At 44.2% G+C, this 16,914-nt stretch overlaps 1 protein-coding gene across 1 annotated transcript in view; it reads right to left on the bottom strand.

Annotated features, from left to right (window-relative positions):
- LOC124863600 (xylosyltransferase 1-like) overlaps positions 1-16,914 on the bottom strand; it is a 42,145-nt gene that overhangs the window by 20,235 nt on the left and 4,996 nt on the right. Inside the window, exon 2 of the mRNA XM_047358055.1 lies at positions 3,360-3,867. Within this exon, the coding sequence (XP_047214011.1) occupies positions 3,360-3,867 (508 nt within the window). The remainder of the gene's footprint in view (positions 1-3,359; positions 3,868-16,914) is intronic.

A 16,914-nucleotide genomic window follows, 5' to 3' on the forward strand; every position in this document is an offset into this window, starting at 1 on the left:
CATATGGATTCAATGAGACAAGACAGCTGAACATAATAAATTACCTTAATGAGACAATCTTTATCACTGAGGCTTAGAGATAAACTATTAAACCTGCAGATGTGATTAACTCAGCAGTGAGGAACAAAATGCATTTTCTATTTCTTGAACAATAAAGCTTATTTAAAAGAAGAATCTTTTATGACATCCTGATTTCAATGCTACTGCAAAGTAGCACCAGTGTCACTGATGAAATAGTTTTGTCTCAGCTCTGAGACATGGAGGAGGTAATAAAAATGGAGAAAACATGGTGTAGGGCCCTCTCTCAGGAACACCCTACGGCTGGATATCTTTAAAGGAGGTGATTGCATCTAGTTGTCTCCAAAACTTAGGAGTTTTTCATCCCGTTCTTTCCTTCAGCTCTGCTCATTTAAAGACGAGGCTGAACCTGAGGCAGGTGAAAGCTGGGTTACAGGTGGACCTCCACACTCCCAGCATGGTGCTGCTTCAGGTGGACCTCCACACTCCCAGCATGGTGCTGCTTCAGGTGGACCTCCACACTCCAGCATGGTGCTGCTTCAGGTGGACCTCCACACTCCCAGCATGGTGCTGCTTCAGGTGGACCTCCACACTCCCAGCATGGTGCTGCTTCAGGTGGACCTCCACACTCCCAGCATGGTGCTGCTTCAGCGGACCTCCACACTCCCAGCATGGTGCTGCTTCAAGTCGGACCTCCACACTCCCAGCATGGTGCTGCTTCAGGCGGACCTCCACACTCCCAGCATGGTGCTGCTTCAGGCGGACCTCCACACTCGGCTTCAGGTGGACCTCCAAACTCCCAGCATGGTGCTGCTTCAGGTGGACCTCCACACTCCCAGCATGGTGCTGCTTCAGGCGGACCTCCACACTCCCAGCATGGTGCTGCTTCAGGCGGACCTCCACACTCCCAGCATGGTGCTGCTTCAAGTGGACCTCCACACTCCCAGCATGGTGCTGCTTCAAGCGGACCTCCACACTCCCAGCATGGTGCTGCTTCAAGCGGACCTCCACACTCCCAGCATGGTGCTGCTTCAAGTGGACCTCCACACTCGGCTTCAGGTGGACCTCCAAACTCCCAGCATGGTGCTGCTTCAGGTGGACCTCCACACTCCCAGCATGGTGCTGCTTCAGGTGGACCTCCACACTCCCAGCATGGTGCTGCTTCAGGCGGACCTCCACACTCCCAGCATGGTGCTGCTCAGGTGGACCTCCACACTCCAGCATGGTGCTGCTTCAGGCGGACCCACACACTCCAGCATGGTGCTGCTTCAGGTGGGACCTCCACACTCCCAGCATGGTGCTGCTTCAGGTGGACCTCCACACTCCCCAGCATGGTGCTGCTTCAGGTGGACCTCTCCACACTCCCAGCATGGTGCTGCTTCAGGTGGACCTCCACACTGCCAGCATGGTGCTGCTTCAAGCGGACCTCCACACTCCCAGCATGGTGCTGCTTCAAGCGGACCTCCACACTCCCAGCATGTGCTGCTTCAAGTGGACCTCCACTACATCGGCTCATTCAGGTGGACCTCCACACTCCCAGCATGGTGCTGCTTCAGCGGACCTCCACACTCCCAGCATGGTGCTGCTTCAAGCGGACCTCCACACTCCGGCTTCAGGTGGACCTCCAACTCCCAGCATGGTGCTGCTTCAGGCGGACCTCCCTTCCACACGGCTTCGGGGACCTCCACACTCCCAGCATGGTGCTGCTTCAAAGCGGACCTCCACACTCCCAGCATGGTGCTGCTTCAGGCGGACCTCCACACTCGGCTTCAGGTGGACCTCCAAACTCCCAGCATGGTGCTGCTTCAGGCGGACCTCCACACTCGGCTTCAGGTGGACCTCCACACTCCCAGCATGGTGCTGCTTCAGGCGGACCTCCACACTCGGCTTCAGGTGGACCTCCACACTCCCAGCATGGTGCTGCTTCAGGTGGACCTCCACACTCCCAGCATGGTGCTGCTTCAGGTGCTCAGTCAGATTGGACAGAGAGCAGCTGTGAACATCAGTTTTCAAGTGTTGCTACAGATTCTTAACTGGATTTAAGTCTGGGCTTTGACTAGACAATTCTAGCTCATGAAAATGTTTTGATCTAAATGTTGTATATTTGGGGCCATTCTCGTGGGTCTCCTTTTAGTCTCCTCTTAGCAGAGCATCTTCTTCCAAATGTTGCCATGTCCTCTACATTGATAATGGCAAACTCCAAACAGGGCTTGCAGTAACTTTGTTTTCATCCATAAGGGCCAGATCGGTAGTTGTCCTGTCAATATCTTCTCCCACCTGAGCTGTGGATCTTTGCATCTCCTCCAGTTATCATGGTCCTCTTAGCTGCTTCTTTGATTAATCTTGGACGTCCATGTCGCTGTAGGTCTGCAGTTGGTCCATCCTCTCTCCATGTTCAGATGATGGACCGAGCTCTGGGATGTTCAAAGCTTGGGATGGTGTTTTAGAACCTAACCCCAGAGCAGCTGTATTTATACTGAGCTTAACTTTCACACAGGTGCTTCTGAATCGGGTGCACTAGGTTTTTATTTAGGGGTATCAGAGAAAAGGAAAGCTGTTTACAAATGCATGCCTCAGTTTTCAGAACTTCATCTGTCCATGTATGATTTTCCTTCCACTTCACCATGAAGCACTACTTTTTGTTGGTCTATCACATAAAATCTTATTAAAATACATTAAAGACTGTGGTTGTAAGGTGACAAAATGTGGAAAAGGGGTGTAAATACATTTGCAAAACCCTTTAGTTGTACCCTTAGCTGTTTCCACATGCTTCTATGCCTGACGTTGCTCCACCTTCTCACTAAAATGGGACGGGTCGAGGTTTGCCAGAACAAATGAGTGACCTCTTGGCTGTGGGCCACACAGGGAACGAGCTGTAATCAGGAGGTTCAGCTGAGCCATGTACGCCCTTTGACGTGGACTAAAATGCCTAAAAGAAGTCTAAAGAAAATCAGAAACCAGCGTCAGTCTTTGGACCTAATGACCACTGTATCATCAAAGGAACCCATAATCATATAAATTAACCCTCAAGCGGCCCTGGGGTGGTTCTAAGAATGAGTCATTAGTCAGGCCATCCAGAATAAGACTACAAACGGGTTGTTTAATTAGGGTGTAATTACCCTGAAAGATTGGCGTCCTCACTGTGTCTCTTCATACTACACACCCTGAAAATAGAGCTGGTGACCACAGAGATGGCTCTCTCCTTCAATGGTGCACCCTCTGCTAAATTTGTTCCTTCAAGGGTAAATTTAGAAGGAAGAAAATCTGAAGCCACAGCTGGCTCCAAACTGTTCTTCCATTTAAAACTCAAAGATGGACTGTTTCCTGCCAGATGCTCTCACCTTCTATGGGGCAGAAACGAGGAACCTTCTCAGGCATCAGCGCCCTCTCTTTGTGCTTGCAGTATACCTCAACTATCTGCTGCCGGCACTCCCGGCTCTTGGCTCTGGACAAAGCAGAAATTGCCTCTTTCCCGCTGATTTCACACTGTGGCTGCTCCTTATGCGGCTCCAGACCCGGTGGCAGCGGAGGTGAACCGGGCGTCTTCGTTTGGAAGAACAGGGGATCCTGATTGGACCCCTGAGCCGGCGCTGGAAGAGTTTGGAGATGTGGGAGGGCCTTCTGGATGTGGGTCTGGTTGTGAACTTTAGGAAGGTTGGGAATGTGCTTTAGGACTTCGTTTCCCAGCATGCTTTGGTTCTTTTCCAGCTTTCGTAGTCGCTGACGCTGCGATCGCGCTCCCAGGTTGCTGTTGCTGTCGATGGTGTCGAAGTCTTTGGGGACAGAGTTCTCGTTGTTGTTGCTGTCCGGATGGAGCTTCTCTTTAGGACGAAGGGGATGGTGGACATCCTGCAAGGTAGAAGAAAAACTGTAAAACACGTTAAACTTTTCTCAAAGCATCAATTAAACACAAATATGAGTAACTTTCATACGAGATTCAGAAGTCTCCAACAACAACTAACAGCAGGAAGTTAATAAAAATAAACAAAATAAAAAGGAGAGCCACAAATCAAGACTAAACCCAAACAACATGGTGTTGGAACAAGAAATTGCATTGCCCAGAAGTTTCTGAGCATTGAAAAATAAAGTTATTTATCTTAATTATTGTTTAGGTTTTATTGAACTTATTATTGTGTAATTTACAACAAGGAAACAAAAAAAACTATTAGTAAGTTTTGGGATTAAACTATTGTGTACTTCAGCTATGTAAGTCTCAACAGTGTGTCTAATGTTTTTTGTTTTTTTTATTGGTATTTACTGTATTTGTATCGAAAGATATTTAGTTTGTTTTGTTCTGTTTTACATGTTTGTTTGAAACTGAATTCAAAATGTTTTTATAGGTAATCTCAGGTAATTTCTCCCAGGATGTGACACAAAGAGGCCCAATTTTAACAGGTCTTCCAAGACTTCAACTTTCTAAAGGACGGGAAGTGACACTTATTAGACGAGGCCTGCAACAATGACTCCAACCTGGGCCTCGAGTGAAGGAACGCACGTTATTAACCTCCTTTCAGGGTGTCAACATCTTGTTGTCAGGAAAACTTAGTGCTGCTCCAACTCCTCAGATACGGCACTGCTCCGACAAGCGTTTAAGCTGAAAGATGCACCGCTGCTGGACAAGGCTCACCGATCAGTTTCCAGTACCAAAACGGGGATATCCACAGAGAGGGATTGCCCTCCTTCACCTCGCTTGGGAGAAACATTGGATCAACATTACTGGCATGACCATTTCAGTCTTCATGTATTACATGGCTAAAGCAACATGGAGGTACTATCCTCCTTACCCCACAACTTTCTCACTTCAACCAGATGAAGGCAGTTATGAACATGGAAAATAGATGTTTGAAAAGCCACTTCTATGTAGAAACTTTAATCTTATCAGCATTTCAAATATCTCTTTAAGTTGTCAGTCACCTGAGTTTTTCTGGACATTTTGTTTCGTGGTTTAGTTTTAGTTGTATGTCTGTTAAACAGAATAAAAATCCAAGTAAACACAAATGACTAACATTGGCCGATACTGATGTTAATGCCGATATACACTCACTGGCCGCTTTATTAGGTACACCTGTCCAACTGCTCGTTAACGCAAATTTCTAATCAGTCTATCACATGGCAGCAACTCAATGCATTTAGGCATGAAGACATGGTCAAGACGATCTGCTGCAGTTCAAACCGAGCATCAGAATGGGGAAGAAAGGTGATTTAAGTGACTTTGAACGAGGCATGGTTGTTGGTGCCAGACGGTCTGGTCTGAGTATTTCAGAAACTGCTGATCTACTGGGATTTTCACGCACTACCATCTCTAGGGTTTACAGAGAATGGTCCGAAAAAAAGGAAATATCCAGTGAGCAGCAGTTCTGTGGGCACAAATGCCTTGTTGATGCCAGAGGTCAGAGGAGAATGGCCAGACTGGTTCGAGCTGATAGAAAGGCAACAGTAACTCAAATAACCACTCGTTACAACCAAGGCATGCAAAAGAGCATCTCTGAACGTACAACACTTCGAACCTTGAGGCAGATGGGCTACAGCAGCAGAAGACCACATCGGGTGCCACTCCTGTCAGCTAAGAACAGGAAACTGAGGCTACAATTTGCACAGGTTCACCAAAATTGGACAATAGAAGATTGGAAAAACGTTGCCTGGTCTGATGAGTCTCGATTTCTGCTGCGACATTCGGATGGTCGGGTCAGAATTTGGTGTCAACAACATGAAAGCCTGGATCCATCCTGCCTTGTATCAACGGTTCAGGCTGGTGGTGGAGGTGTAATGGTGTGGGGGATATTTTCTTGGCACACTTTGGGCCCTTTAGTACCAACTGAGCATCGTGTCAACGCCACAGCCTACCTGAGTATTGTTGCTGACTATGTCCATCCCTTTATGACCACGGTGTACCCATCTTCTGATGGTTACTTCCAGCAGGATAACGCGCCATGTCATAAAGCACGAATCATCTCAGACTGGTTTCTTGAACATGACAATGAGTTCACTGGACTCAAATGGCCTCCACAGTCACCAGATCTCAATCCAATAGAGCACCTTTGGGATGTGGTGGAACAGGAGATTCGCATCATGGATGCAGCTGACAAATCATGTCAATATGGACCAAACTCTCTGAGGAATGTTTCCAGTACCTTGTTGAATATATGCCACGAAGGATTAAGGCAGTTCTCAAGGCAAAAAGGGGTCCAGCCCGGTACTAGCAAGGTGTACCTAATAAAGTGGCCGGTGAGTGTATTGTGCAGTTCTAGTCATTCTACATGGTAAAGTCATTTATCTTGTTCAGGCCCATTAAAACGAAAGCAACACAATTTAATGCATGGAATTAAATTAGTTTCACGTTTACATAAACGCCACCAAAAAGATGTAACATGAATTAAAGGCGAGAAGACGTGCCTCAGTCCATTCAAACCTAATAGTTTGTTTGTCCGCAACAAAGCAATGTGACCTCCATGTTTTTTTCCTAATCCCACAAATCGCCCCATTTCTGTCTTTTCCAGAGATAAACAATGTGTTTCTGAGTGTGTGTGGGAGGAAGCAGTGAAATCAGCTCCGACCACCTGCTCCACAGACAGCTTCTCATTATCTCATCTCTAATATCAGCTTAGAGGAATGTGTGTTTGCAGAGAGCTACGGTGAATATTTCCAGCTCTCCGCACAACATTGCGAATAAAACAAGAAGTGATAAACAGCTTTCACACACTGAGGATGAATTAAACCCACTAAGTGTTTATTCTCTCGACCCAAGGTTTTATAACCTGAATGTTGTCCTTAAATTACCTCCAGTTGGCAGATATTACTTAATGGAGTCATATAACCACAATTCCTTACAGCACCTTCACAAAACCTTACTTTAAAATATTAGTTGTAAATGCAACCATGAAACGTCCACTTGGTGGTACAAACTGATGCAACAACCAAAACGGCAGAGGCTGAATAAAAACGAGGTGAACGGACTGATGAACCTTGTGAAAAACCTTCTCAGAGGAGCTGAAACTGCTGTAGCTGCAAAGGGTGGACCAACATCATTTAAAGCCTGTGGATTAAGAACAGGCTGTCACTCAAGTTCATGTCTGTATAAAATATGAGCAAACGGTGATTAATAAGAATTTAATGAAGAAAAACTTCCAGGTCGGCACAAGGAGAGCAGGATGTGGAACCAGGGTGGACACAGCAGCAGAAGCCAGCTGCTGTGTCTGGAGGTCTGTTTTCATGCCAGGACCACGTCCCCTAGTAGGGTGCACGCAGAACTGGGCATACATGTGTCATGGCTGAAGCTTGGCCTCTCAGTGTTTAAAGTTAGGATGTTTTAAAGCAAGAAGAAACACGTGTATTTTATCAGCAACAGCTCCAAACAATTACTGGAGCGTGCTCCTAAAACAACTCAGATGTTTAATGTCCCAATGAGCTGCGCTCAGTTTACGTTCCTCAGGAAAAACACAGCCTCGTGAATTTCTAAGTACAACAGAAAATAAATATTAAAGCCCACCATGAAGGCGTTTTTGCACAACATGGAGATTTAAACAACTAAAGAGACAGAAAAGCGGACATCCAGAAATCAGAATCAATGGAGACAAAACAGAATCGCTGAGAGAACTTGAAGGACTACAGATACATTCATGAGCCCTCAAATTAAAAGTAGAGACAACTGCCAACCAAAGGGACTACAAGATGACAGACATCAGGTGGTTTTAATTCGTTTGTCATTTTCCTCCTAGTTGAACTTCAATCAGAGGAAAGAAACAGGTGAAATTTGGTCGTTTATAAAAGAAACTGTTTACAGTGTGAAAACCTAAAACCAGAAAACATGTTTTCCTGTCTCTCACTGATCTCCACACAAAGAAAAGCAGTGCGTTTTTTCCCAGAAGGCCGTGCAGTCCATGGAGACGGTCCACAGCTAAAATACCAGCACTCACCTACAGAGACATGTCTCTTTATTCTAACACAGACCAGACCAGAGTACTTGCTGAGGAGACGCTGGGCTCGCCTCCTCAGCAGGTTCCTATTGAAGCCGAATTCGCTGCAGTCAGACCTCCTGCCAGTTTAACACAAAGGCAACAGGAAAAAAAAAAAACACACTCTCAGATGGAGAAATGAGTCCTGAAGGCAGACAGACCAACATTAACGGGGGGACGAAGACAACAAGGAGGAAACACGAGTATTTCATACGATAAATCAGAAAAGGCTCGCTTGCTTTCTGGGATATGTGTACCAATAAGTGTTGAGTGTTCTTCATACAGTTAAGACCAATATTATTCATACCTGCTAGCAGATTTAGATTATTAGGATTTTTAGTCAACCAAGAGGTTTGCTTCTTTTGCTGGAAATGAAACATCTCCCAAAAGAAAAGAAAATGTACAGCAGGTTTTCATTTGAAAAAAAAAAAATCCCATGTTAAAATGATTTATACCCAATAATCAATTAAATGGCCTTAATTGGCACAACCCCAATCAAAACCTTAATCTAATTGCTGACCAGCTGTCTGCATGTTTTCACCGGTGTTTTTGCCCATTCATTTTTTGTTGATGAGCTCCAAGTGTTTGGAGATGGAAGGCTTCCTTGTCATCACCCTAATCTTTTGCTCCCTCCACAGATTCAAGGCTGAATCCAGACTGATCCTTTCTAAGATGTTCATATATTACTTCCAGTGAAAAAGACATGTTGGTAAAATAAAAAGATTTGTTAAATGTCAAACTGACAGGGGTATGAATAACTGTGGCTTTAACTGTAGAAAGTTTAAACTTTAAAATAAGCTTGTACATAGCCTCGCCCAACAATACCTGCAATGATTGTGCATCAGAGCATTTATGTTTTAGACATGGAAGCAAAAACAATCTGAAGTAAGGAGTAGCATCCATGATTAGGAATGAGAGGGAGACAGGTGGAGGTGGGTGTTGTTACCTGGGTTCAACCATCCAAATGAACAGGCAGTGGATAAAGGCATGGGAGGAAGAGAGCACAGGTAGGGTGGAGAAGGTGATCATGAGTGTCAGGGGGCACAGCTGAAAGATTAAACGTTGCATGGCACCACCAAAAGCACAGGTGGTGGAGCTGCAGATGTTTAAATGAATACATCCAACAATGCCACAATCTATGGTTTAGACCAGAAAAAAGGCAGGAAATCTAGCTAAAAAGATGACATACTTTCTAACTTATAATAACTAAGCTCAGTTGAAATTTCTAGGATAAACCCAAGACATAAATGTGTTTTCATGGCAAAAACAACTGCAGATAGAGTGAAAAATCAGTCAGGGAGGGTATAACTGCTTCGTAGCAGCAGTTATGAAGTGTGTTCAGTAACGGAAAGTGAAGGTAAACATTCAGTTATGCCATAATGAGCTCTTTCACTGAGCCGTACACTGCAGCTCTGTAAAGGACCGATGCATTAAACAAGTTCCTGTGACAACGTGTTTGCACTCCGCGATCCTGACGGTAATGAAAACAGTCACATTCAACCCGTTTACAACTCCATACTCGAGCTGAAACACTCAGGAAACAACCTGGCTGAGGACATTAGACCCTCAGGGTTCCCACAGACCAGAGGTATTCCTCATTTTTAAATGCATAAATGCACATTATCGTCACTAGACATGAAACCTGATAAAAATCGGAAACTAAGACCGGATGGACAGACAATTTATTTAGATTTAATGTGCATCAGAATAAAAACACATCCGTGTTAATCTGCATTGTGAAGCCAGCTCTTGGATTCTTAGATAATTATAAATGTCTTGGAAAAAAACAGGAAGTGTCAACAAAACGAGACAAGATGAAGACAAAGTAGGGATTTCCTCCTTCTCAGATTTAAATAATCTCATTAATTCAGGATAATGGACATAAAACATCCCTCTTCCAGCAGCAGTGTTGAGTGCAACAATGACGAGATAACATGACCATTACATCCCTGTTCTGATGTTTAGCACATCTGGCTGCAAACCAGCAGCCCAGGAGGACATTTTTCCTCCTGAAGGAAAACCAAGCTGCAGAGACTAGATGAAAACAGAGGCAGATGGACTCAGATTGAGCTAAATGGACTATTTTAAAAGGTCATAATGTGACGGTGAGATCTTCCTGAAACAAGCAGGGATTACAACAGGGATTTCCATCTATGCCAGATTTAGAGAGAATTATCTGAAAGAAATCAGAAAAAAACCTAAAGCAGCTTTCTGGTTTTAATGTCGGTGTTTAAAACGAAATCACCAACAATCCAGTAACAGCATTCCACAAACAAACCTCTAGTTTCATGACCATGCAGAACAACTTCTCCTTTTCTAGTCACTGTTGATTTTATCAACAGATTGTTTTTCATTTACGCTGCAGGCTGAGCTAAAATGTCAAACCTTTTCAAGGCCCCTTCTTCCTGTAATGGATTTCAAATCTGAACCAGTCTAAATCCAGAGTACAGTAGCTCCTGAATCAAGTTAACTTCCCATCAGGTCCCTCTCAATAAAGTAGAATATGATGGAAGATTTTGTTTTTATTTCAGTAATATAGGTCAATAACTGAAGTGTGCTTCTACTATAAAGTATCTGCACTCAGTGCTTGGTCTGTAAGCCATAATCTTCACAATCACTAGAAGCAGAGGCTCAAAACACATCACTGTGTGTATTTAATCTATACTAGTTTCACCTTGATTTGAACTTGATTAACCTGAACTATTAATCTCCCATGTTTTTTTCTGAAGACACACAGAGAGTCACTCATCCTCAGTACTGCAGAAATGTTGCCGCTTCGAACAGAAGGTAGTCGATTAACTTCCAGTTAGAGCAGGAATACCTGTCAGGATGTGTAGAGGAGCCTAGCCCTAACCCTAACCCAAATCTCAAAAATTAGACCAATTCAGCTATAATCCCAGGGTGTAAATCCCAGTTTTTATAATCTCAAACATCAGTATAAACAATCAAACTTTGTGCAAATCTGTAATTGATATATTTTAAATGTATTGCCCCGATCCCAACATTCCATAAAGCTGCCTCCCACAGGCAAAAGTCTCTTATTTAAAATCTATTGTTTTTAAAGTGAGCAAAAATATGAACCAGAGGAGTTTTAACTGAGATGATTGAAGCATAATGCAGATAATATTTAACCAGAGACGTTTAGCACCATCCCTCTCCACAAAAAGCTCCGCCCCAAAGGTTCTGGGTCTTATTAAAAGTTTATTTGCACACATTGACATTGTGATGACAACTGCAAATCAACATATTGAGCAGGTCTATTTAAATCAGGGGAGTCAGGGGAGCACAATCTCTACCCCATAGGCAGCCAAAACCATGTTTCAAACCATTAAATCACAAGAAGAAAATAATAATGTTGAACATAAATGTAGTGATTGAAAATGTTAAACCCAAACTAATTTAATGCTCTAAACAATGCACTATCATAAGCCAAAACTCTAAGCCTCCAAGCTTCTTGAATCTCAGCATCGGGACATTAAACCCAGTCTGAAGCTACTGTAATGTGAAATTGTTCAGTGTTTTCTGGTTGCCTGTTTGAGTTTTGTGTGACTTCACTTTATCTGGACTCTGCTGGAATCAGTTCATATTATGTTTAAACCATATCAGTTTTTAGGGTGATCACCACCATGGTAATCTTTTATAGAAAGTGATTCAACTTTCTTGACTTATTTTCATCAGTTCTTTCTCCAGTTTTGATGAAAAAAATCTTTTTTAGGGTGAAGCAAAATTCACAAATGATTTTCAGAGTACACACTAAGTATTTAAGGATTACCAATCTAAGCTACACTAGAAAGCAGTAATCCCATCAGTCAAACCGGATCTGAAGCTATTCTTTAATCCGCTCAGACCTAGCTGTCAGGATGTGAATGGGCTCCGATATGTCCTCTTCATAAAGGCCTTACTCTTTGTGTGGAGAAACTCCAGTCATAATGCTTCCACTGCAGCTCTATGAGGGCCAATCAGTTTCAATCGCCCTTAAAATACCAACAGTGATGAGATGATTGTGCTTCTTATTCTATCTTCACAGCAGACATGTATGCTGTTGCACAATCCTCACAATAACTCACCTTAAAGGTGTGACAAAACCGCATTTTGAATATGGTGCAAGGAACAATTCCCACATTATTCAGAATCAGAATCAGCTTTATTGCCAAGTCTGTGCATACAAACAAGGAATTTGACTCCGGTACACTTTGCTCTTTGGTTTTGTTTTTGCATTACAGAATATACATATTTACAATTCACAATACTGGTCCTTCTCAAAATATTAGCATATTGTGATAAAGTTCATTATTTTCCATAATGTCATGATGAAAATTTAACATTCATATATTTTAGATTCATTGCACACTAATTGAAATATTTCAGGTCTTTTATTGTCTTAATACGGATGATTTTGGCATACAGCTCATGAAAACCCAAAATTCCTATCTCACAAAATTAGCATATCATTAAAAGGGTCTCTAAACGAGCTATGAACCTAATCATCTGAATCAACGAGTTAACTCTAAACACCTGCAAAAGATTCCTGAGGCCTTTAAAACTCCCAGCCTGGTTCATCACTCAAAACCCCAATCATGGGTAAGACTGCCGACCTGACTGCTGTCCAGAAGGCCACTATTGACACCCTCAAGCAAGAGGGTAAGACACAGAAAGACATTTCTGAACGAATAGGCTGTTCCCAGAGTGCTGTATCAAGGCACCTCAGTGGGAAGTCTGTGGGAAGGAAAAAGTGTGGCAGAAAACGGTGCACAACGAGAAGAGGTGACCGGACCCTGAGGAAGATTGTGGAGAAGGGCCGATTCCAGACCTTGGAGGACCTGCGGAAGCAGTGGACTGAGTCTGGAGTAGAAACATCCAGAACCACCGTGCACAGGTGTGTGCAGGAAATGGGCTACAGGTGCCGCATTCCCCAGACCTGGGCTACAGAGAAGCAGCACTGGACTGTTGCTCAGTGGTCCAAAGTACTTTTTTCAGATGAAAGCAAATTCTGCATGTCATTCGGAAATCAAGGTGCCAGAATCTGGAGGAAGACTGGGGAGAAGGAAATGCCAAAATGCCAGAAGTCCAGTGTCAAGTACCCACAGTCAGTGATGGTCTGGGGTGCCGTGTCAGCTGCTGGTGTTGGTCCACTGTGTTTTATCAAGGGCAGGGTCAATGCAGCTAGCTATCAGGAGATTTTGGAGCACTTCATGCTTCCATCTGCTGAAAAGCTTTATGGAGATGAAGATTTCATTTTTCATCACAACCTGGCACCTGCTCACAGTGCCAAAACCACTGGTAAATGGTTTACTGACCATGGTATCACTGTGCTCAATTGGCCTGCCAACTCTCCTGACCTGAACCCCATAGAGAATCTGTGGGATATTGTGAAGAGAACGTTGAGAGACTCAAGACCCAACACTCTGGATGAGCTAAAGGCCGCTATCGAAGCATCCTGGGCCTCCATAAGACCTCAGTGCCACAGGCTGATTGCCTCCATGCCACGCCGCATTGAAGCAGTCATTTCTGCCAAAGGATTCCCGACCAAGTATTGAGTGCATAACTGTACATGATTATTTGAAGGTTGACGTTTTTTGTATTAAAAACACTTTTCTTTTATTGGTCAGATGAAATATGCTAATTTTGTGAGATAGGAATTTTGGGTTTTCATGAGCTGTATGCCAAAATCATCTGTATTAAGACAATAAAAGACCTGAAATATTTCAATTAGTGTGCAATGAATCTAAAATATATGAATGTTAAATATTCATCATGACATTATGGAAAATAATGAACTTTATCACAATATGCTAATATTTTGAGAAGGACCAGTATAATAAAAAGGTGCATTTGCAACATCTGTATGCTGTTGTTTCGTACTCTATTAAATGTTCAACAGAGTGTTGGACCACTTGTTTGCTGAGTATTGGATTATCTGCACGTTGTTGGACGTCACTGTGCCCCTCCAATGGCATCGGCCATTTTGTACCCAGGACAGCCCGCTCCTACATATCCCATCGAGCATTGCGACTGATATGACTGGGCGTCCCCAGTCTGACGTCACAGGGCGCTATATAGGAGGCGCTCATGTTTGAAAACTTGCCTTCTGCTAGAAAACCGGTCTAGCGACTGAAGCGCGCCACTTTAAGAGAAGAACTCTGTGCAGAGTTTCATTCATTCTCTCTCGTTGGACAACGAACAATTCATAACTGAGGTTTTTGGACTAAGAAGGCCAGATATTTCACTTTGCTGATCGAAGACGTAAGTTAACACGTAACTGAGAACACGGAGTTTCGGAGAGACGAACCGCTATCGTGTTTCATTTTCAAGTCGACTTTGATGGTCAGATCACATTTTTCCTTTTTGTCAAGAAGACCAAAGGACGAAGACTGACCGCTCCCCTGAAGTTAATTGTGGACGCACAATTAACTTAACCCCACTTTTCCTCGCTCGAATTCCCTCGCTCAGGAAGAAGATGACACCAAGTAAAACCAACCTTTTTATTTGATCTTTTATTGCTTTATTAGAAGGCCTGGGCAGGGTCAGAGGTTGTAGAAGCGATCAGAATCGCTGGTTAGGATCTCATGTGTTCTGAATAATATGTGCATGTAGCCTTGCTTGTTGAAACTTTGATGTGTTATGTTGATATCGGGATCCGCCGCGGTCCTCGAGCTGCTTGTGCTTTTACTATCTGAGAGTCAACGCGGGTGCGTTGCAAGACTGGACTGTTAAAACAACCTCATGGTAAAATTCTCCATTTCCCCTTTGTCTTCAATCTCACTGTGCTAGCTTGCCGCCAAAAGTTAGAATCCTTTGTGCCAGGAGTTAGGGGGAAGTTTTATGATCAGAAGACCATAAGGACAGTCGGAGCTGCGCTCCAACCCCCACCACTCGCCACCACTCATATCCCCATCTTCCTTCGTCTGTAGTGCCATAAACTGCTGGTTGACTCAATACATACCCACTACCGTTTGTTGATTTTGCTTATTTAGATGTGTTACCCCTGTGTGTGTAGAATTTTGCATGTTGAGTAGGTGAAAATTAATAAATATTCACATAGATAGAGAGAGCGTTTGGTGTTTCATTGTGTGCAAAAAGTGATGTGTCAGTCAAAATAAGGTTCAAGTTCCACACGTTTCGGCAGAAACGGTCGATTAAACAGGCAATAGTTATTAATTATTACGGAGTATTTAACGGTTGTAATTGTCAGAGGCGTTGAGCCACAATTACAACACCAGAAACATCTCTGGTCTCGATTCATAAATGAGGATTTTTGGTTAAGAAATTGATTTTGTCAGATTATGATTTGTAATTATAATTATTGATCAAGATTAATCAATCAATAATCATAAACCCAACAAGAGAAACAGCCTGGGGGAAGAAACTATCTCTGTGGCGGCTGGTTTTAGTAAACAGTGCTCTGTAGCGGCGGCCTGAAGGTAAAACTCTGAACAGTTTATGTGCAGGGTGTGTGGGGTCTGCAGAGATTTTAGCAGCTCTTTTCCTGACCCTAGACCTGTATAAGTCCTGGATGGAGGGAAGGTCAGCCCTGATTATTCTCTCTGCAGTCCTGATTATTCGTTGCAGTCTGGACCTGTCCTGTTTTGTGGATGAGCCACACCACACTGAGATGGATGAAGACAGGACAGACTGAATGATGGCAGTGTAGAAGATGACCAGCAGCTCCTGTGGAAGGTTGAACTTCTTGAGTTGCCTCAGGAAGTACAGTCTCTGCTGGGCCTTCTTTCGAACAGTCTCTATGTGTGAAGACCATCTCAGGTCCTCAGAGATGGTGGTTACTAAGAACCTGAAGTGGTCCACGGCCGATACAGTGTTGTTGAGGATGGTGAGGGGGGTGTATGGGGGTGTTGTTCTCCGAACGTCCACCACCATTTCCACAGTCTTGAGTGGGTTCAGTTCAAGGTAGTTCTGACTGCACCAGTGGACCAGCCGATCCACCTGCTGTCTGTATGCAGACTCATCACCGTCCTGGATCAGTCCAATGACAGTGGTGTCATCTGCAAACTTAAGGAGTTTCACGGACGAGTCCGGTGAGGTGCAGTCATTTGTGTACAGAGAGAAGAGGAGTGGGGATAGAACACACCCCTGGGGGGCACCAGTACTTATTGATCTGGATCAGGAGAAGATGCTCCCCAGTCTCACCTGCTGCTGTCGGTCCGTCAGGAAGCTGTTGATCCACTGACAGGTGGAGGCTGGGACGTTGAGCTGTGTGAGCTTCTGGTGGAGGATGTCTGGTATGATGGTGTTGAAGGCCGAGCTGAAGTCTACAAACAGGATCCTGGCGTACGTCCCTGGGTGGTCGAGGTGTTGCAGGATGAAGTGTAGACCTAAGTTAACGGCATCATCTGCCGACCTGTTTGCTCGGTAAGCAAACTGCAGGGGGTCCAGCAGGGGGCCTGTGATGTCTTTCAGGTGCTTCAACACCAGCCGCTCAAAGGATTTCATGACCACAGACGTCAGGGCTACAGGCATGTAGTCATTTAATCCTACGATGGTGGGTTTCTTGGGCACCGGGATGATGGTGGATCGTTTGAGGCAGGAGGAGACCTCACATTTCTCCAGTGATTTGTTGAAGATCCTTGTGAAGATCGGAGCAAGTTGATTTGCACAGGCTTTCAGGCATGATGGGGAGACGTTATCAGGTCCTCCAGCTTTCCTTGTTTTCATGCACTGAAAGAGACTGTTTACGTCTTCCTCGGAGATCTTTAGTGCAAGCAGAGGATCTGAAGGTAGGGGGTTGGTTGTTTTACGGGTCAAATTTGTTCCTGAATGGGATGTGGTGGGGATGATTTGAGGTGTGAATGGCTTCTTGTCATGTCTGCAGTAGAACTCATTCAGATGGTTGGCCAGGAGACAACTCTGTTCAGGATGGGTGGAGGGGCTCTTGTAGACAGTCAGGTTTCTCAGACCAGTCCATACAGCTGAAGTGTCACCAGTAGAA

The sequence above is a fragment of the Girardinichthys multiradiatus genome, chromosome X (genome assembly GCF_021462225.1).
Source record: "Girardinichthys multiradiatus isolate DD_20200921_A chromosome X, DD_fGirMul_XY1, whole genome shotgun sequence".
In the NCBI taxonomy this organism is placed as follows: Eukaryota; Metazoa; Chordata; class Actinopteri; order Cyprinodontiformes; family Goodeidae; genus Girardinichthys; species Girardinichthys multiradiatus.